General features: G+C 37.9%; 1 protein-coding gene across 1 annotated transcript in view; it reads left to right on the top strand.

The window, feature by feature from the left end:
• Nucleotides 1-19,132, top strand: part of st6galnac5b (ST6 (alpha-N-acetyl-neuraminyl-2,3-beta-galactosyl-1,3)-N-acetylgalactosaminide alpha-2,6-sialyltransferase 5b) — a 33,553-nt gene extending 14,421 nt beyond the window's left edge. The window contains exons 3-5 of the mRNA XM_041791983.1: nt 12,261-12,670; nt 16,105-16,212; nt 18,889-19,132. Coding sequence (XP_041647917.1) covers nt 12,261-12,670; nt 16,105-16,212; nt 18,889-19,132 — 762 coding nt within the window. The remainder of the gene's footprint in view (nt 1-12,260; nt 12,671-16,104; nt 16,213-18,888) is intronic.
• Nucleotides 19,133-23,075: the final 3,943 nt, after the last annotated feature.

The following is a 23,075-nucleotide window of genomic DNA, read 5'->3' as shown; positions in this document are numbered from 1 at the left end:
ACCCTGCCAAACCTGGGGTCCCTGCTTTCTACAGCTGAGAGACAGAAGAGCTACAGCTGCATTGTTTTTGACAGAATTACCCACAGTGGAGAGATATCATGGATTTTGAATGTCCGACGAAAACTACATTACATTCTAGTCAAAAACTAAAATTAGTTTTTGTCAGTTTTAGTCATCACAGATCTATTTTTGTTAGTCTTAGTCTAGTTTTTGTCATGGAAAACAAAGCTGTCGATGAACATTTTTAGTCATAGTTTAAGTCGACAAAATTAACACTGATTTAAAGCTACACACAATAGCCCAAACCACAAGTGTTAGCAAAAGACCTTGTATGAACCATTCATAAGGGTTATATTGTGATTTTATGTAGTTGAACCACAAGATAAATATTTGCAAACTATGCTCTTTATATATATATTTACTTGTAAGACCACCCAAATAAATATAGAATTTGCTTTTACATGTAAATATAATATATAATTTTATATATAATTTCTATATAATTTCCCTTCGGGGATGAATAAAGTTATTATTGTATTGTATTAGGGTAAGCCTACCCATTAAGCCCAGGCACCATTTAAGCCCACTTGGGACTTTGAAGTCAATTAAAAAAAAAAAAAAAAAAAAAAAAAAAAGAGGGGCCTGTCTTATGCTATACATTATTTTGTCCAATCACACAATTTCTTAATAATATGTCAGTTTTTGTTTGACACCAATCACATTTGTAGATATTGAAAAAGGCCTGCCTACATTTGTGCAGTCTCAAGGAGGCTCAGATAAAGTTGCCTCAAAACTTTGGTGTTTTGGGACCCCTCAGAAAGAAACTCTTTTCAACTATTTTCAGCCACTGACTTGTTAAGTACATTCATGTTATGTAATTTGAGAGATTATTGATTTGTTTTTTTGTGTATAAACAAGTAGTTTTTTTGTAATTTCTTACTATTTAGTTTTATGTGAAAAGATGAGTCATGCTAGCTAGCGTAGCGAGCTAATCACTAGTCAATACATGTAGCCCTACTGATAGATACACTGCTTAATGATTAAAAATGATAAGTACACAAACTAAGTGTTTTCTGATTCATTTTACATAAATCTTACATAAAACTTTGAACAAGAATTCCTTGATGATTCAGAAAGTTTGGCAGAAGAGGAATAACTGTGATGGCAAGTTTTACAGCATATTTAGGCTACAGGCATTTCTTTAAACATTTGTTTAATTTTGGTGAGAACATATTACCTTCATTTCCCTGGTAGTCACTGTAGTACCATTTAAGCCCAGTGTGTTCCATTTAAGCCCACCTCATGTGTTTCAATAGAAAAAAATGAAATTTTGAGGTTTGATAGCTTTTCGCTCTAATCCTGTGTTGGATGTTGTTATACCTCACCAACTTCCTTAACACGAGTACATCACAGATCACACACTGCCCAGAAGAATTGTTATGTCAGTTAATTTTGCATAATTATTTGTTTATAGTGAGAAAAATGCCAACAAAAAAGAGGAATTACTACAACTGTCCTAAAATCATCATTGTTACAGCCAGACATTAAATCCAAGTTCAGTAAGATATTGTTGATGCACTGTAATGTCATTTAATACTTTTAAAAACAAACACATTTTTTTATTTTGTCAATATTGAATCAAATTTTGTCAATATTAAATAAAATGTTCAATGAAATGTTAAATACTGAAGCCAATGAAAATGATTTTTAAGCCTACTTAGTCATGTTTGTGGTGGTCCATTGTTACAAGCCAAACATTAAAGCCAAGTTCAAAAAATAAATTGTGTTTAACATGTATAACATGTTACTGAATTAATATATGTTTACTACTTGAAAAATGTAATCATTTTTTAAATTTCTGTCAATAAACGTGGTTGTGGGCTTATTTGGAACACACGTGGGCTTAAATGGTACTTAGGTACCAATTAAGGCCATGCCAGACTTTTGACTTTATTCATAACATTTCTTTAATTTGTTCTTTAAAATATGCATAAGTAAATAAATATACCTTCAAATGAGGGATTAATCCTTCATTCTAAACCATCTTAGTATCTATGAAAAATACGTGAACTTAGATTTTGGTGGGCCTAATGGGTACACTTACCCTAAATGCTTTGGGGTACAAAAGGATTTTGCTGTAACAAAGATGATGGGTGCTGAATTTTAAATCAATCATAATGAAAACATATGACTCACACAGAAAACTGTATTGGCCCCCATATGGTGTGATCATCAGAACACTGAGAACAAGCTGGACAAAGCAGTGGCATGGCGGTATTCTGGGTATTTCTACATGACCAGATTAATGCAGTGCTTGGTGTAAACTACATAAAATAAACATAAAATGGCTTCATGTTGCTTAAAGAAAGATTAATCTAAAGAATTTATTGAGGTATGTACAAATGCTGTGCAAGGCTTACCATTATTAATCCTTGATAACTGGCGTCTTTTTAGAAGAGTGGAATACCGGAGACAGTATAAAGTAATGGAGTCCTAGTCACTACTAGCAGAAGAAACAGGACCTTAAAAAAGAGTAAGGAAAAATAGAAAGACAAGGTAAATCACCAAATCATGTCAACTTAGAAGTTTTGAACACTTATGTATGCACTGATTGCAAAGTACTATCCAATTTTTGAATTCACTCAAAAAAGGAGTGGACCCAATCTCTTCTTGTCCCGTGAGCTGAATGTCTTGTCAGATCCCTTGTGTTTTGTGGCAGAAGCTACAGCAGACACAAAAATGCAGACATACATGTAGAGTGATCCAGCTGTCAAGCAGTTATCAGATGGGTGTTGCTGTGTTTATATGTTCTTCTAAAATCAACACTAAGCTGTGACTGGTGCTACCCCCTCCACTTAGAGTGTGTGTTGATCCCACAGCTCTGTATGTCATCTCGCTCGCCCTTGCGCTTTTTCTGCTCACAACAGTTTTGGTTTATAAACAATGCTGCACATATATTTATTTTTTTGTTTTTTAAATTTGAACATTTGGATACTATCAAACCTAAAAATCTGAACCAGAATCTTTATTGTCATTGTACACAAGTACAACGAAATTTTGCACAGTTCCATTCAGTGCAATTATTATTACCTCTGCCAAGGAGGTTATGTGATCGGCAGGGTTTGTTAGTTTGTTTGTTGGCAACATAGCCCAAAAAGTTATGGATAGATTCTGAGAAATTTCCAGGAAATGTCAGAAATGGCAAAAGGAAGAACTGATTTGATTTTGGGACTGATCCAGATCATCGTCTGGATCTAGGAATTTTAAAGGACTCTTCACTATTGGGAGATAGGGCTAATGGCGGAGGTCTGCACTCTCTGAGTGCTTCTCTAGTTTATTATTGCAACTGCTCTGGGATATGTGCTGTTTTTCAGTCTGTTAGTTTTGGCTCTTATTGTTCTGAACCGTCTTCCTCAGGATAGCAGTTGTTACAGGTAACGTTAACACAGTTATAAAAATAACTGATATTGTATCATATGATGCACACGGCTGGAAGGAAATAAAACATTTTGCCAGCATTACACTATACCATATAACTACCTCTAAAGAGGAAAAATTATTACCTCTGTAGGAACTCCTGAGTGGATCCCAATGCTGGTCAATGCATAGCATGAGCTGCCTTGAAGCCTAGCAAGAGGCTCCTGGGAGGATGATAAAAGTAGAAAAGAATTACAAGCAAATCATCCATTACCATCCAAATGAGTCTTTAAAGTGTTTCTGAGATCCACTTACTACAAAAAACAATACATGGGGCAGGCTTTCCACTGGTACCCCATCTGGCAAGAATGTTTCAACAAGGCAAAAGAGGTTGTCTTCTTTTTTGTCGAAACAGGAGAGAAGGGGAAACTCCATACCCTTTATGTCCTCTGAGCAGCCCTCCAACTGTCCTCTCTGAATCTTGAGCTTTGTGGCATCCTGCAAAACTGCAAAAATCAAGTGAGCTATTAAATCTTTAGTGCCATGACACTGACGTGCACATATCCCCATTGTGCATTTAGGAGGTGCTGGAGTCAACAGGTAGTGCCCAGGACCACCACAGTCCACCACCACACTATCCCCCTTATTCCTGGGGCCGCTACTGTAAATGTGAATATGGGCGAAACCGCCGGTGCCAAAACAGAAGTAGGCTACATTAAATACATGTATTCTAGTACAGCAGCTAACTATAGACGCTAACAAAGAACCACAGTTGTTTCAATAGGAATTCTTCTGGAATTTGTAAATATTTATATTTTTGTTATCACATGTTCACATTGTTTGTATTATAAGCTGTAGATAAGTAAATAAGGTGGATACCACATTATTCCTGGGGGTCTACTGTAGCTATGAATGGAAGTGGAACTTCCAGTACAGTAACAATAATAGCAAAAACATGATTTTTCCAAAGGCTTACTAAAGTGATTTAGTGTCAACAGTGGTTGTTCTGAAATAAATAAATATTTGCTGTAATAAATACTGCTTCATTTTTGTTAAATCAATGAGCTGAAATTTTTTAATCATATTTTCTGTAATGCTCAGTACCTGTTGCTATGTTCATGGTACTAATATTATGACAAAGTTAAATATGTCTCTCACAACATGCTGTCCACTGTCTAAGTGCATTGGGGATGTGATTCTTTTAGTATTAATTTATCATTAAATCTTAATACAAAACTTGACATTTACCAAACTGAAGAGCTGGCAACTTGAGTCATGGATAATTTTATAAATATAATTCCCATATTTAAGAGGGATTAGTTTGTAAAATGAGAATTTCAGCAACTCCACAAACTAGAAATGTATCTTTTTATACTGATATAAAGCTAATAAAGTTAGCTAAATATGTCCGTGTAGGTTATCTAAAGTAATGTCATCAATTTGAACTCTCCAGTAGAGGCTAGAGAAATAATAATAATATTATCCCGTTTGAGGTTAAGCAGTCTAAGTTTATGTAGTTTGGTATTAAAATTGCTTTAATAGTCACGTTTAGCATCTCGTTTCTATGCAAAGTCCCATTTAGATAGAACGGAGCGGATGTTGCGCCCATATTCATGGAGGGGTAGGAATAAGCTGGAAAGCCTGCCTCAGGGGACTCTGAACACGGATATGAATATGACTCTGAACACAGATATGAATATGACTCTGAACACAGATATGAATGTGACTCTGAAGGGGAAAAATCCTTCACCTTAGGTCGCTCTGAAGCATCAGTGCTGCGGCGGGACTCTCACTTTTTGGCTAGGGGACATCACGGTCCTCACGGTCACTCCCACCTCATCTGGAAAACTCCGTCCTTTTTCTTTCCCTCTTCCCAGTGTTCCCAGCACCCAATCGCCCATTTTTTGTGCATTTTTCAAAAGTCTGAAGTGGGCGGGGTTAGCTCTGAGCTTGGGGTTCACTTATGGTCCCCAACACAGCAAGTGTTAAACGTTCTCCACGCTAAAATGACAGCAAACAATACAAATCAAACAGCAATGTTGGCTGGTCTAGAATTGAAACAAAAAGCCTCCTGACCCATTTAACTTCTACCTATAAACACGTGGTGTTACTGAATGAAAAGAACTCAAGAAATATTTGACACTACGACAAAAGAAGTTTTACATACCTTACCAATAGCTCCGGGTGACGTCGAATTAATACACGCTAATGTCCTGCTTTGTATTCCATCTTCGTTTGCAGCCCGTTCTGCGAGCAGACAGCAACTTTATGAAATATTTCCGCGCACACGAGACCACAGAAGACAGGGAAACGCTGTAGTTTACCAGGCAGCCGTTGGCGGTTTGATTTTCCAACGAACCACATACGCATGCGTATAAGGTCCTTCTTTCCCCGCGCCTGCGCGAAACCGTATTCGCGCATGGCAATTGACTGCAACCACAGTGCGCAAACGCATTTCGAGAAAGCAGCACTGTTTGTGTACATGGAGGGAGGTGACTGAAAACTGTTCACTCTGTAGCTCGTTTCCAAATTGTTCCATTTTTAAACACCCAAATCGCTGTTCTAGTACAGACGGAATAGAAAACGTTCCTGTGTAGACAGGGCTGAATGGCGACGGGAAACAGTTTTTCAAAATTATTTTTATATATTTATTTTTTATATTGATACAACTTTATTGAACAGATTCCAATAGTTAATCCAGCATTGGCACATGAAACAAAACGTATTTACTAGACATAAATAACCCCACATACAGGTAAAGAGAAGTTTAGATTAAATTACATAAGGTATGAGAAGTAAATTAAAATTTCAGAAACTAAACCATGGTTTCATATTGTTATTTTGTAAGAGTTTTTTTTCCCTTAGAAATCAATTTGATAGACTATATGTACAGTTCCCATTCATTTTTAAAACTGATTATGGAGGGTTTCTTGTCATTCTATTTGCATTCATGTTTAAGTTATTTAACCAGTAAAAATAACTATTGTATTCATATAATGTATATACTATATATTCAACTGTACTATATACATATTATATGTACAGTATGTATCTCTCTCTCTCTCTCTCTCTTTATGTATATATAAAATAGTTCTTTCCAATTACCTTGTTATATTTCCTATCGGTAATATGTGTAATCCAATTTCAGTTCTGGAAGATTGACTGAAACATTAAAGTACATCAATGTATTTTGTGTTAGATGCATTAAAGGAAGTGGAATGGCTTTACAAATGCAATGGCATTCTTTGTGAGAGCAATTAACATCATTCTTTTCCAATAAATCAGTTAAACTAAAATAATTGACCACTTTCATCCATCAAATTAAGAACAAACAAAATGATTTTTGGTACCATTCTTGTTTCAATAAGGTTTTCATATTAACTGTAACTGTCCGTTTATTTCACAAGGCAGCATCATGTGGTGTAGCACTGAGAAACAAATGTGAACATAACAACAAATTGGTGCTTGTTCACAGGTTTTGCAGGTTGACCGGTTTTTACTGTATTTTCTACAGAACTTTTCTGATCATGCAGTATTTTTAACCTCTTGTCCCCGCTAAAATTACGGTATGTGATTGCAATTTTTTTCACAGATTTTTACTGTGAATTTAAATGTACATGAGAGAAAAGTCTGTAATTTTAACAAAATACTACTGTAATTTTTATAGTAATTGCCCGTCTTGAAGATTACAGTATTTTTCCTTTATTTTCACAATCTTCTTTCGTTTAAACGGTACAATTTTGTAATTATTACGTACTTTAATTGTAAAAATTTATGTTTCATACCGTTGCTTGATTTACAGCAATTCTGTGTATTTTATACAGTAATATATGTTTATTTGTTTTACGGTCTTTTACTGTTGCTATTTGACAGTCTTTTGCCGTATTTTCTACGGACATTTTTTACAGTGTATAACTCAGTTTGCAGATTAGAAATATGATGGAGAAACTATATGGCAGCACAGCAGAACAGCTTTTGGCCTTTCTTTTGAGAAATCCATCAGTGAAACCAAAGTGTTTATTCACTGTTCTGTTAATACAGTGTATGGAGTGTGTTTTTAATGAACAGAGTCTTCCATTCAAATCAAGGAGAAAGCCAAAGAGGTTGGTGTGCTGAGCCTAGCTCTACTCTCTACCTGACTTGGGAATGCTATGGGCTTCCAACCTTAAGGGAGGGATGGGGAGTGGTTCTTTGTTATGTGGGTAAGCTTGGGGGATTGACCTCACAATCATGATCTAGCACATGCAATTTACAATGTTTGTGCCACACCAAAAACGAATCAGCACTATTAGAGGACAGTAGCCATGGGCAGAGTTTAGTTGTACTGTGAGTCGGTATTAATGGCTGCCTCTAGTGTAGCAATCAGCTCGGATGTAATTGTAGCATAGCAGCAGTTTCATCAGAACTGAACCGCATGTCTTTATGGAATAAGAAGTGAAGGACAGCACTGAAAGCTTTTCATGACAGAAAATGTGTTTTCACTCCTCTGCCAACCTACTTTGGTATGAGTTTGTGATGGTTACTCAGGGTTGTAGTTAACCCGCAATTTCCACACAGGACGACTGTGCTGAAGTGCTGTGGGTTTGCTCCGACCGAAGGCGAGCAACCTCGCCCACTGCAAGCGTGTCTAAAGTGCTGCGCCACGGCATGCAGCCTTGATCAGCGAGCAGAGATCACGGGAGACCTCCGACTTCACGCAGGAATAGTATGTCAACAGCGTACGATTTTACCTTTTAGGTTTATTTTATCATCCTTTCCGGTATAAGTACATGACATTATTGCTTCCACCATTGGGTGAGTACATTTGGAAGTTAAAAGGTCAATGCATTCTGTGGTTTTATGTAAAATTCTTTGGCTAAATGTCCTCTAAAGTTAACTTTTCCTAGTCAATGGCGCCTTTGTGACCCGCTGACCTCTCAGTGACCCTCTGCTCTCACTGCAGGATGAGACATAATGCTGATATAGTAATGATTTGCAATCGGTAGTCCGTGCATTGTGTTGTATTTTTAAAGAACCAGATATTCTACGCTTGTGACTTCCTGTTTGGAGCTTTCTCGTTGATGGGAATTGACACGGCTTTGGCAGCAGCCAGCGCTGAAAATAGACTTGCAGTGTATCTCAAATGAAGTGGAGCAGAATGGCGCCTTTGGGACGCACCGCTGCCGGACTGAAGTGCCAGCTTTGGAACTGCTCTGATAGACTAGAGAGGGAGCGATTCGTCAGTAGATCGTGGCGTGGTCATTGTATGTGGAAATTGGAGGTGAGTCTGTTGGCTGCTGGTGGAGCGATTAGCTCAGATATAGCCACAGCGGCAGTTTAATCAGACCTTGACCACAACAAGAGCAGAGAGCCACATTGAAAGCTTTTTCTGTTAGCAAAGAAGATGTTTTTGCATGTCTCCTGACAGGCTTCAGCATTTCTTTTTTTCCACTAACAAGCTGTGTCGTTCAAGCACTTTGGCAGCGCTAGCATGTAGAGCTCAGGTTAGCATTGGAGCTGTGCATGCATGTTACCTCATTTTTTCTGTCATCCTGATTAGCTGGTCATAAATGTGATGTAACATTCATCTAATCATCTTCTGAGAATATTTGTAATAATGATAAGTCCTGCCCTTCCAAAAGGCTTTGTGTGGGAGTTTTTTCTGGAAGAATGTGAACCATATCCCATGCAATGGATATATGAAACAGTCTCTCTGGCATGTCATATGAACAGTTACATGGAAACACTAAAAAAGTTGCACCTCTCGCAGTGGCTCCATTATGAGAGTCACTGTAACAGGACACTGTAGACATAAAACTAAGAATATCTCTGTTTTTGAAAATGATTGGAAATATCAAAGGTTATGTAAAATCTTAGATTGTCATTTGTTAAATCAATAAACATTTCAGCACTAAAATTCTACATATTGTGGCTGTAACAGATAATTTGACCATGGCGCTTTTCAATCTCAGAGGCATCACATCAGCTCACTTAATTCCCTCCTCAGGTTGAACCTTTTCTCCTTTATAGCCCATTTATCAGGGAAAGTGTATTGCTTTCCATGTTATGCATTATTAATAAAGGCAGACAAGCCTTTGTCTGCCTGCTGAAGTGCAGACTAAATGTGTGTGGGAGTTGGCAAGTGTTGAAGGATCAAGGATATCTTTATGTATACTAACTGTATCACAAATAAAAGGACTGCTCTGATATTACAGAGCAAATTAGGAAATGGTTTTTAATATGCAGTACTTTGTACTCATTAATCTCTTTGTCTTTTCAACAGTCTATCTTTGAGATGCCTGCCATCTGAAATATTATCCGACCTGAACCCTCTAAATGTGGTCTACAGATAGTTATTTTCCAACATCATCAAGCTGTAGCTTTAGCATCACTGTCAAGGACACTTGTCATTTCATGGACACTTCAGAGTATCCTGTTTAACTCCTTCTCTGACTTTTGAAGTGATTAAAAATTGATGGTGGTTGCTGTAAAGACGGGGCTGAGAGGAGACTGAACTTCATCTGTTGCTTTTAGAAGAAGCTTGAAGGACTTTGTGTTTCTTTTCCTCTGCAAACACATGGTAGGTGTGCTTGTGCAGCGAAGGGTGTAATTTGCTCAAGTCTTCCCCTTATAGAAGGAGGGATCTGCGGACAGAGTGCAAACACACCAGTAGGTAGTGTTTGATTTGGGAAGTGTCTTTAGGTATTGAAAAAACTGTGTTCCTGAGTGACAAGAGTGTGTATGGAGGGGATTACAGCTGGGATGAATCTCGACACTTTTTTTGGCAGTTGCAGTGTTCTACAGGGAAACGTGATTGCGTTACATATCATGGTTCACATCAATCTCTGCAAAAAGGTTTAAAGATGTAAAAAATTCCAGATATACACACAAGCACAGAAGCAGCTCTACACGTACACACGAGGGCAGTCCTTCAGTGTGGGGTCACAGAGATAGCAAGAGAGTAATATAAACGTAGTGATGGGAGAAGCACAGCCTCTGGCACTGGTAATATCACCTGCATGTCAGCGCGCACAAAGTCATACAGACAAACACACACATCTGCACCCCAGAACGTGATGGAGCGTGAAGCTCAGAGCACAGTTCAGAATGCCAATGCAGCTCTCTATTAAGGCTGGGAATAATTCATGTGAAGAGTTGCTGGGGTTTTGCTGTCGGACTATTCAATCCAAGCTCACCTTTTCCTGCTCTGAAAACCTGCTGGGAACAACAACATGAATACCTGATGGGGAAAAAGTGAAAACCAGTGCAACAGCCCGGTAATACATTCTTCCTTTTTGAAAGCTTCTGTACGTCTGTGATATAAAACCTGGGTTTTATATATAGGGGGCATGTCTGACCACAGCTGTATAGCTTCTTGTATGAAAAAGAACACGACTCAAAGGCTCTGTGGGCCTGAATAGATTTATAGATTTATGCTTGGTTTCCATTGACATCTAAGAAAGAACAGCTCCCTTTTAAAAAATGAGGATCTACAGAACAGGCTGTTATCAGACAGTTTAATAGTCATCTACATTATAATATATGGGCACCCCCCTTGGCATTTGCTTCACTCTGATTTCCCATGATAACAGGTTGATTTCAGTTGTTTTCTCAAGCTTGTCACTTATTTTCCTTGTTATCTTGTAATAACAGCAGTTTCCCTGTACAACAGATCAATTTATCTAATTTTCTTTGAATAGCAATCTTAAGTTGAGCCTGTTTCTCTGTTTGTTTGTGCTTTTGCAACTCTGAAGATAACAAGAATTGGCTCTACAAAACCTATGCATTAAAGGGATATTTCAGTATTTTTGAAGATGGGCCGTATGAGGTACATAGCAGTAGAAGTGGCATTAGCCTCCAGTGATTTCAGTGAGTATTGCTCCCTGGTTGTATCCGCAATGAAGCTAGACTATACAGCATAACGGATGGGTACAGTTTCTCTGCAGAATTTATTGTGTTTTTGGCAAAAATGTGCCATAAAACAAAGTTGGCTTTCTGGGTATAAAGTAAAAAGCTTCAAAATGTTTTGGGCAGAGCGTGCATTTGAGCTAACATTGTTTTGTGGCCCATTTTTACCAAAAACTCACAAAACTCCAAACTGTACCCATCTGTTACACTGTATAGGTTCCTGGCTGGTACAACCAGCAAGTTCTTCTTAAAGGAGCACAGCTCACTGAAATTACTGGAGGCTAATACCACTACTACTGCTATGTACCCCATATGACTCAACTTCAAAAATTCTGAAATAACCTTTTAAAAAGCTTTCAGTTAAACACTTTCTGATTCATTTTTTAAAAATGCCTTATAAAACCTGGGGATCTTTCTTTGTCTTAGCTGATGAATCTACATGTTCTTCTCCTGACTTAGCTCAAGTTTTCAGGGTAATAGTGTTTCCATGCTAAGGCCAACGGTATGATGTTTTTGGGTCGTTCAACAGCAAGTCCAGGCCATTATTGTGAACATGAATCTAAAGAATACTTTGAAGAATCTTCTTCAAACTTTGCACCAATGTCCTCTCGGACTCAAGGATGATCTGATTATATTTTGGAGTTTATAGGTTAAGGTTATTGGGCCTCATTTTTATCCCTTGCATGTAAACTTGCACTGTTTGGAAAAAGTATTCATTTGACTAACCATTACACTATTATTACACTGTATTTAAACACACATACTTTAATATGGAGTTGCCCCCCTTGTGAACTCCCATTTACTTCTATCTTAAAGTTTTATAAATGGAAAAAGTTGTTCAATAGAGATGGTTTCATAGCAATCTTGATTTTCCACAGACAATAGCCCGTCTTGGATATTTTCTGAATGAAACCCTAAAAATATCTGACTGTTAAAAGTTTTTTTTCTCTCTCTAGCATCTGAAGATGCACTGCAGAACATGTGCCTTGGTGACCAGCTCCGGCCAGCTAACAAGAAGCAGGAGAGGAGAAGAAATTGACAGCTCAGAGTGTGTAATCCGTATGAATGACGCCCCAAACATAGGCTATCAGCTGGACGTCGGTCGACGCACAAGCCTGCGTGTCATAGCTCACTCCAGCATGCAGAGGGTACTACAGAACCGACAGCAGCTGTTCAATGTGAGCCAAGACACGGTGTTCATCTTCTGGGGACCCAGCAGTTGCATGAGACGAGACGGAAAAGGACATGTGTACAACAGCCTCAGGCTTTTAAAACAGCTGCTGCCCAATCTTAAAATCTACATCATATCCAGGGTCAAAATGCTGAAGTTTGATGAACTTTTTAAAAAGGAAACAGGGATTGATAGGTAAGTTTTCACAGACTCTGTGCTTTTTTTGTGAGGGTTGTTGTACACTAGCCTGAGACAAAAACTCAAAAAGAGAACACAGAAAGGCCTCCAGCTTTTTCCTCTAGTTCTCAAAGGAATAGAGTCTGAACACTAGCAGTGTAATTTACAGGATTTTGCTGTGAAGAATTTGATTCTGCTAAAATAACAACTGTTCCTCCACTACAAGGATCAAGGAAATTATTGAGAAGGATTTTACTTTTGCTGAAGTGGTTAAAAGGCTAAAATTTAAAAACATACATCTGTGGTATTTGGATTCTACTAGAAGCATTACATTGCTGCTGTGATTTCCATGGATATTTCTTGCAAATAATAATCAGGCTGATCAAATGGAAATTTACATTTGGACGAGACAACTAATCTGACACTAGAAAATATAGGAAATTTTACAATTAAATTCAAACAGGCTGATTTTATTGCTGATAGAGTAGTACCCTTAGTAGCTGACATAAAATGCAGGTGCATTTCAGAAACTTCCATGTATTCCAGATTCATCCAATTCAAAGTGAAATATTTCATTTCAATTACAGTTCACATCTAAAAAAATCATAATCCACCATCTCAAAACATTTGAATAAAAAATTATGATTATTTATGCTCTCAGTACTTGGTTGGAGCCCCTTTTGCACAAATTACTGCATCTATGTGACTTGGCATGGAGCCGATCTGTAACGTGTGGTTTAGAGAATTAGACGTAATGTCCTTTAATAAACTCAGCTCAAACTTCACTTGAACAAAACAGGGCAAAGATAAACAATCACTTCGTAAAGAACTGCCCAACCAGGGAAAGGCAGAAGGTGGGTCAGAGCCAGAAGATCCAGCAGGAGGAGAACACACTCACTGTACCTGAGCAGAGCTGTGACACACAAGCAGTCCAGGAGCTGAGCAGACAGAATCCAATCCACAGAGGCAAAAACTCAAGGACAGGGACAGAGGGCTTAGGTGTTTTTCCAGGGCAGAGACGAGGTTCAGAGGTCAGAGACAGGCAGGGTTGGTACCAGGTAGTCAGTCCTATGGAGAGTGCTGGAAAGTCTTGCATGAGGGCTAAGAACAATCTGGCAGAGTCTGAATGAGCATAGGAGGCTTAAAACTTGCGACTGAGCATGAGAGGCAGCTGAGAGCACAGGTGAGTAGAGTTGGCTTGCGAGGTGGGCGTGGCTGGCTGGCAGAGTGGGGCAGAGGCAGTGTGAGTGGAAAAGTACTGAAAGAAGCAGGTGAGCAGACGAGTGAAACTGTGACACGATCAGTCCGTGGCACTGCTGGGGTGTTATGAAGCCCAGGCTGCTCTGATATCAGCCTTCAGCTTGTCTTTACTGTTGAGTCTGGTGTCTCTCATCTTTCATCCATCCATTTTCTATGCTGCTTATCCCGTTCAGGGTTGCCAGGGGTGGGAGCCTATCCCAGCTGTGATTGGGCAAGAGGCAGGGTACACCCTGGACTAGTCATCAGTCAATCACAGTCAAGACTGACATATTGAGATAAACAACCAGGCATGCTCACATGCACACCTATATCACATTTAGAGTCACCAAATAACTTAACAAGCATGTTTGTTAGCCAGGAACCTTCTTGCTGTGAGTCTTTCTCTTGACAGTACTCCAGAGAGTCTCTATAGGGTTCAGTTCAGGTCAGTTACCTGGCCAGTCAAGCACCATAAAACAGTGGTCAGCAAACCAGTTTCTAGTAGTTTTGACTTTACTCTGCACAGGTGCCAAGTCCTGCTGGAAAAGGAAATCAGTATCTCCATAAAGCTTCTCAGCAGATGGAAGCATGAAATGCTGTAAAATCTCATGGTAGATGCCTGACAGCGTTGACTCAGGACTTGATAAAGCACAGTGGACCAACAGCAGCAAATGACATGGCCCCTCAAACCATCACCAACTGTGAAACCTGGAAACACTGGACTTAAAGAACCTTGGATTCTGTGCCGCTCTGATTTTTCTCCTGACTCTGGTACCTTAAATTTCCAAATGAAATCAAAAATTTAGTTTCATCTGAAAACAGGCCCGGGCGAGAAGTCTTATGACATCTGTGGTTCAGGAGCGGCTCCACACTAGGAACACAACACTTGTAGTCTATTTCCTGGACCCATCTGTGTGTGGTGACTCTTGATCCACTGACTCCAGCCTCAGTTCACTCCTTGTGAAGTTCCCCTGAGATCTTGAATCTGCTTTGTTTGACAATCCTCTGAAAGCTGAGCTCATCCCTGTTGGTTGTGCACCTTTTTTTAATCACACTTTTCCCTTCCAGTCAACTTTCCATGAATCTGCTTTGAAACAGCCCTTGAGAACAGCCTGTTCTTTGAGCAGCGACCTTCTGTGGCTTACCCTCCTTGTGAAGGTGACAATAACTGTCCTCTGGACATTTGTCAAGTCAGCAGTTTTTCCCATGATTGTGGTTGTGTGTACTGTTGTGTGAGAATGAAGACTTGGGAAACCTTTTCAAATTAGAATTCTCCACAATATTTCAAAATTTCGGGAGAGTGGATTTTTGATTTTCAAGAGCTGTAAGCCCATCGAGATTAAAACAAATTATTGAAATGTTTCACTTTGTATGGGATGAATCTTGACTATATATTTAACTTTCTTAATCTTGGGAGAAAATAACTGGAAACAAAACAGAACTAAAAAAACAGATGATGGGTTATGTAGCTGATTTATGTCTTTGATTAACCAGTGTGGTAGAGTAACTGAATGTTGAGTCCTAACAAAGCCATGTGAAAATATTCTCTTACACCTTCTCTGAGATGTGATGCAGACAACAGGGTGTTTTAGTTACATTTTAAGGATGCTTGGTTTTGAAAAAAAAAAAAAAAAAAGGAGAAAACATTTCATGAATGCAAATCAAATTGGCATACAAAAGCAGCTGAGACACCCCACATACCATGCAAATTTCTCTTTTCACACTTGGGATGAAAAGAACACATCACAGCTTCATGTCTCTTTTTAAATGTGCTGCTTGTACCTGAGCTGCAGAAAAATGGCTGGTTGAATAGGAGCGCACTAAATGAAATCACCAAAGGATAATAAGACATTTTGTCCACGTCAGTCCAGCCATTCATAAACTCATTTGCATGTGAGCAGTTAGCCCACAGGAGGATAAAAGGACACAGCATCTGAAAGGAAAATCCAATCACTTCAGCCTTCATGTAGCAGACTAAATGTGACTCGTTTATATTTCTTTTTCATTGTGTACAAAGCAAAGAGAAAAGAGACTTTCAATCTGTCTGTATTTATTTTAAGGATGATCACGTAGAATATAGAATTATGCATTCACATTACTAAATTGGTCTTATTTGATCAGGTAGTCTCCTGGAAGGCATCAGAACTAGCCAATATAGATGCACTATGTGAATGTTGATTAACCAATAAAGGTGATCTTCTCCTTTCTTTCAGGAGGAGTTCAAACTCCTGGCTGAGTACAGGGTGGTTTACCATGATCATCGCCCTGGAGCTGTGTGATCAGATCAACGTGTACGGCATGGTGCCTCCTGATTACTGCAGGTAGAGATACACTCATTATATCCATGAATTTAGATTATTAAAAATGCTCTATATTAAAAATAAGCTATAAATAATCATTGTATTCAAGTAAAAGTACAGTTACCCTAATTATAATGAGCACAAGTAAAAGTACTGTTCCATAAATCTGTTCAAGTAAAAGTAAAAATATCTCATTTAAAGTTACTTTAAGTACTGAGTAGCCACTGAGTGATTTTTACTCATTGGCAAAAACAGCAAGAGAATAGATCTCCAACCAGGTTGCTCAGGGAAAGTCACACCTCTATAATAAAGTAAAACGCACAGCAAAATTGAAACTGTTAACTAAACTCATACATAGTTAAATTTAATTGCATGTTGTTAAACTACACTTTTGAAAGTGTTAATTATTTTACAGTATGACAGAACTGTAACAGCTCTTGAACCTCTGTGGTGACGTTGGTTTCCTCTGGCATGAACAAAGCAGACAGCCAACCTCATAGCAAGGCAGTGTATACTGATGAAGAATTGCACTATGTGTCCACTAGGAACACTGAAAGTCACAAACTGGGACTCTAAGTCAGTGGATAACTTCACTCATGGTGCAAATGTGTCACATCAAAAACAACAACAATCCACCAGAAACATGACCAAAAGAAACTCAAAGCAGCGATCATTATACAAAATTTAACATCCAAACACATCTCAACACAAACAAACACTCAGCCCAAGGGCATGATGATAAACACATCCCAGCAGATTAGAAATTGCAGTGGGCGGAGCTTAGACATATTGACTCAGCCGGGGTGTCAAACTAAAGGCCCAGGGGCCAAAGCAAGCCTGTGATACAGTTATACCTGGCCTGCAAGATCATATCAGATTTTTATTATAACGGGCCCACCAGTATGAGGTCTGCAAATTTCCTCCAGTATAAAAATGTAAACTTAACCTCCATGATTTAAAATATCCTCATTAAGCAATAAAATTTGAAACGTACACAATAAAAATAATACCATAAAAAGCCAGGAATGTGGGAAAAAAGAAATTTTGTGTTTTTATTTAATATTTTCAAGTTTGCATCTCAAAATTACTTATGAGTTTGACTTTTTATTTTATTTTTTATCTTTTCAATTAATAATTCATACTTTTATTTCATACTTGAACTTTTAGATTAAATGTTTAAAATTTGAAGTCATATTTTGAGATTCTAAACTCATTGAATTTATCTGACATTTGACTCCTAATTTTGATTTTCAGTCCCCTATTTTGACCTTTTGGACTCACAATTTAAAATTTAGCTCATATTTTGAACTTTGAAACTCATGATTTTCTCTCATATTTGCCTTTTAAAAACATTTGGACTTTTTAATTTTATATTTGAATTTTTCAATTCAAGTTTTTAATTTGAGTCATATTTTGATATTCTAAACTCATCTAAATTTATCTCACATTTGACCTTTTCAACTCATAACTTTGATTTTGAATCTCAAATTTTGACATTTTAGACTCACAATTTAACATTTTAACTCAGATTTTGACCTTTAAAACTCATGATTTTAAATATTCTCATATTGAGCTAAAATAATCATGATTTCAACTTTCTCTAATATATTTGCCTTTTAAAGACCTTATTTTGACTTTTAAGTTCATGTTTTGACCTTCGGAACTAATAGATTTGATATTTGTATTTATTTTATTTGATATTTAAGTTTTATTTTTTCCCTCATAATTCATCACTGGTGAAGAAGAGGTTGACAGTGAAAAATTAATATTGGATTTATCCATAATTAAACCCCAAATGCATTGATTCAAAAAGATTTAAAAGAAAGACTTCTCTTTTTCTTACATGAAATACCAACACATTTACTCCCGTGGGGAAACAACAGGAGCAGCAAACAGAAGCATGTGATTTAACTCACTGTGACATCCTGTTTTACATTGTTAATTCTTACACATTCGAAGTTCTTCTCTCAGGACGTTCAAGGTTTTCACTTCTCGTTTGATCATAGAGTACATGACATAGATGTTATACTCTCTGGTTTTGCTGTTCTACTGTAAAATTTTCTGTGCAGCATTGACAACATGGATGTACTCTACATATCTTAGCTGGGAAATTTTTTAACGTCTTCCCCTTGTAATGCCTTTGTAATATTTACTTCAAGCAGTGACCTCCTCAAGAATCCTTCAGTTCTTGCATTCAGGCTGATGATTGATAAATGATGAATGATTTTTCAGGGATTAAAACAACTTTTCACATCAAAATGTGCGATAAAAAATAACAAACCTTACTAAAAAAGATTATCGTATGATTACAGCTGCTAAATATAAATAATAACGATGATTTGTTTTCTCAAATGAATCTACAAGGACACAAAGGACAGTCTGACACATTTGGATATTCATGGAGAAAAGCTGTGCATGTTGAAGTGACTCTCATGGCTGAGTCTTCTGCTCTGTGGGAATCTGAGTATCAGAGGAATAACATGTCATATAATGAACACATCTGTGAGCCCACAGTCTTCTGATCATTGTGTTTTCCTTTATTCTTATCTCCATTTTCTTCCCCACTGTGCCTTGCTTCTTTTCCCCTCTCCCCCACCACCCTCGTCTCATAATTATCCCCTCTCTATCTCCAAATCCCTCCCTCTCGCTTTGACTTTCATGCCTTTTTACTCCTCTCTCCTCTCTGCTCCCGTGTAGATCCTCCTCTCATCCCTCTGTGCCGTATCATTACTATGAGCCTTCAGGGCCCAACGAGTGCTCCATGTACCTCTCCCATGAGAGGAACCAACGAGGAAGCCACCACCGTTTCATCACGGAGAAGACAGTATTTGCAAACTGGGCTCGAACCCTCAACATCTGCTTCTATCAGCCCGACTGGAAGCCTGCTGCCGTCATCGCTGCCGTGAATAGCTCGTCCTCTCCTGTTCCTGCTGGATCCTGAGATTCACTCCTGAGACGTACAACCCAGAAGTACAGAATATGAGCGTGGACAGTTTCCAGCGTGCAGATTCTCGCTCTGGCTGACATGAACGTATGAGACAGCAGTAAGACAGAACAAGCCTCTGTTGTGGCTCTTAGCCGGCCGCCTAAGCTGCTTGGCAGAATGGGATCATTGCATAAAAGCAGCACAAAGCCTCAGTGATGTTTTGGAAGTGTAACCGTAATAGGATGAATTTTTTACTGGAATCAAAGCCACAGTCGCTGGCTCAAGTGTGTTTTTTTTTAAGCTATGTAGAGCTGCTTTAATAACACTTGAGCTTTGAGGGACGAGACCCTGACATGAGACAGCGCACCTCTGCAATAAATGCAGACTGATTCATTGTGTTTGCAGAGAATACAGAGGTTATGTCTATTTTAATCAGACTGTATATAATGTACCCCAGCCTCCACCCACTGTACAGAGATGAAGCCAAAATAGCCCTGATTGAATTAATACCTGCAAAAAATAAACAGATGTCATTATCACCCCGCAAAAAATTAACATTTATTCATGCCTAAACTCCAAAATACAAAAATTTGTGGGGTTAAACAATTTAGTTACAAGTAAAAAAAATACACAATCATAAATCTAAAACCTTCAATATTGTTGGTGTTGTTGGAGTCTTTGAAATGGATCACATGATGGATCTTGGTTATTAGTATCTGTTCATTTCTGGCATGGTCATCAGCTGTTTGCTGTTGTTTCACTTTTTCAAATCCAGGTGGCAGTGTACGATATGAGTTTAGATGTTTGATTCTATGACATGCTTCAACCATTTCTCAGCCTTAAAGTTTGCAGCTAATGTTAGCAGTGCAGCTAAAGAGTCCGAAGTGACAAACTTGTTCCTGCATCAGCTTACAGAAAGGTGCAGAAAATGACAAAAGCAGATTTGCTGTTCTCTGACTGACTTCTAGGGATGAGGGAAAAAATCAATATAGCATAGTATTGTGATATTTTGCAAAGCGATATTGCATCGATTCATGTCCACTAAGCATTGATTTTTTTTTTCAAACTAATTGCTAATATGCAGGGGTTTAACCATTGTAAAAATATTGCTCATAGATGGGAAATTATACTTCAAAAATATATTTAAAATGCATAAATATTTGTAAAAAATGATGCAGCATTTGTTCCTTTGCTAGCCAGTTAAGGGGGGGCTATGTAGTATTCTTTCTGTGGCCCCATAATCTCTAGCCACGCCCCTGCTAATATGAACTGAAGTCTATGATACTGAAAAATGAAATCAATTGCTTTTTGTGTCCACTCGATGCTGTGACGCCCTTTGTCCAGTGAGGTCGGCCGGGGTGACGTCACAGAGCAGGAGAAAGTTAGTACAACAAATATGGCAGCATCAGTTTTTCTTTCGTTGACTTCAAAGCTAGAAAATAATCAGAAGGAATTATAATTTGATTACAAATCAAATATCAGGGTTTTTTATGTGTCTTTTATAGTTTAACCCATGTACCATCTGTTAACATGGAGGAGGTAGTGCTTATGACTCTTAATGTGTTGGCTTCACTTTAGGGGAGGGGTTTCGCTGTCCACTCTTTCTATGGTCTATGACTTGTATGATCAGAGAAGAATTTAATATTTTTCAGACAGAAACAAACTGAACATAGATTTTAAAAGAGGGTTGTGACATTTTCAGAAAACTTACCCTACTTTTTACCTGTTAGATTGATTTTTTCTCTTTACAACAATCAAAATTGTACAACAAGGACACCACAGAGCAATAAATTATATGTTACTGTTACACAAACATACAGTTAACATCAGTGAAATCAAGAATAATCTAAGGAAAGAAAAAGACAGTTTTAAGAGTTTCTTACTTGTATACGTGTACATACAGTATGTTGCTGGTGTATTCACTGTGGTCTATTCTTTGAAAGAATCTCATAAAGTCAAAAAGATCTGTTCTCTTTAAATTAACAACAAACCAAATGTTCAAACTTAAATGCAGTATTATTTTGCTGTAAACCACTTCCTCTAAATGAAATAATGTTATTTTCATTATCAAACATTATATTTATTTAAAATTCTTTTTTGGGGACTTAAGGTTTGTGTTTGTGTTGATTTTGGTGCTCAAAGCTTCTCTTTGCTGTTTTTGCTCCACGTGTTTTAATAGTGTTTTCTGATGAACTATTTCATCATGCTTCCTTTGGTCACGTAAACTTCGCCATGAAAAAAATATCAAAAGGCTATTTTGGAAGTGTCGCCTCATCTGACACTAACCCTGCAGCAACACTAACTACAATAATTACACCTGTAAAATTACAGTATATACTATTTTATCAGTGAAAAATTTAACATTTAATTGTGTGAAACACAAAATACCGATATCAATATCAAATTAAAATCCGTTGACTTACATTAATCATAATAATTTTTCAGTGCTGGTTTTGTTGGAGTAAATAAGAACACTTCATGTGCAGCGATGACTTAAAGAGCAGCTGAAGCAGAGCATATGGTTGAATACTGCTGCTGTATAATGTAGAACAGATCGAGTCAGAATTTTAATTTCAGGACAAATTTTATGATGTAAAAGAGGAAAAAATATATTTGGAGACAGCATGGCTGACCCTCACCAAGGGTAATTAAGGAACAAATTTAGAAAGTTAAGTTTTATGGTCATGAATCAGGTCCTTTAGAGTTTTTGCATTAGTTTAATTAACATTATCTCAGTGTACTGCTGTTAAAATGTGGTGTAACTGTTAAATAACAGGGTTGTTATCCCTTAAATCAATAGGTTTAGATCTGAAATGTTTGCTTACTTTTAAAAGTAAGATTTTGTTGTATTTTTGTGATTCCTGACATGATTGAAGCCATCTCAAGATTAAATGGGCATATTAGTTAAATATTTTCCTCTCTTGCTATTGAACAGATGGCCCTTCAGAAAAAAGCCCATGTGTCTGATAGGCCTACTCCAGGCCATGATTTGTCCTCTTATTGAAGCCAAATGCAATTAAAGCCAGAACCAGCCCTGAAAGGCATTCTCAGCCAGTCAGCTGCAGTATTACCGATACAAATGATTACATCAAAGTGTCCCGAGCGGCCTCTTCAATCCTGACCCACAGGCTTCAGTCTCAGCTCTCCAGCATACAGACGAGAGCTGGTTGTTAGCAAGGGATTAGACTGTGCTATCCGACCATATCTCCGGGCTGATGAAAGCAGCAAGACTTCTGAATAAAAGAGGTGCCGTCCTGCACAAAAAAGAAACCGACTGCTGCCTGTTCCCTGTGTTCATTCTGATTTTACTGCCAGCGTTTGCACTCAGGTTGAATGTTAATGTTGGATTGCTCTCAGGTGCTCTGAGGAAAGCCAGAGCGGTGCTGGGTGTCACGCTAAGTGCACTGGCTGCTCCTGAGATCTGCGCTGTGTGCTCTGCAAACCAATTACTGCTGCTTCAGGTGGAAAGGTGGGATTTTAAAGGCTTCAAAGGACAAGCTGGCTGCAAATGAGCCTGCTGTGGCTGTTTAAAACAAGCCAGAAGGGACATCATGATTCTCATCGACCTTGGAAACCCAAGGACAGAAACAATGATACTGATATGCTTGGAGCCAAAACTGTGCTACGTGATGATGGGCAAAATTGTGCTCTACAGGCTGAGGATACGTGATTAGAATACCTTAATTTGTGTGATTTTAAGTTGACAATTACAGTGTCTCTACCAAGGTTGTTATAGTTAACTAAAACTAATTAAGTAACTAAAACTAAAATTCAAAAATCATTTTAGTTAACTGAAACCAATAAAAACTAAGCTTTACCAAAAAATGAAAACTAACTAAAACTGTATAGTGCACTTACAACACTAACAAAAATTTTTTAAAAATGGAAACAAAATATCCTTAGTTTTAGTCTTTGACACAACCATACTGACTGATACTGACACCCAAGTCTGGGGAGT

Source organism: Cheilinus undulatus, linkage group 7 (assembly GCF_018320785.1).
Source record: "Cheilinus undulatus linkage group 7, ASM1832078v1, whole genome shotgun sequence".
NCBI lineage: Eukaryota > Metazoa > Chordata > Actinopteri > Labriformes > Labridae > Cheilinus > Cheilinus undulatus.
Note: the sequence above shows the minus strand (reverse complement) of the source record. Positions and strands in the feature narration are given on the sequence as shown.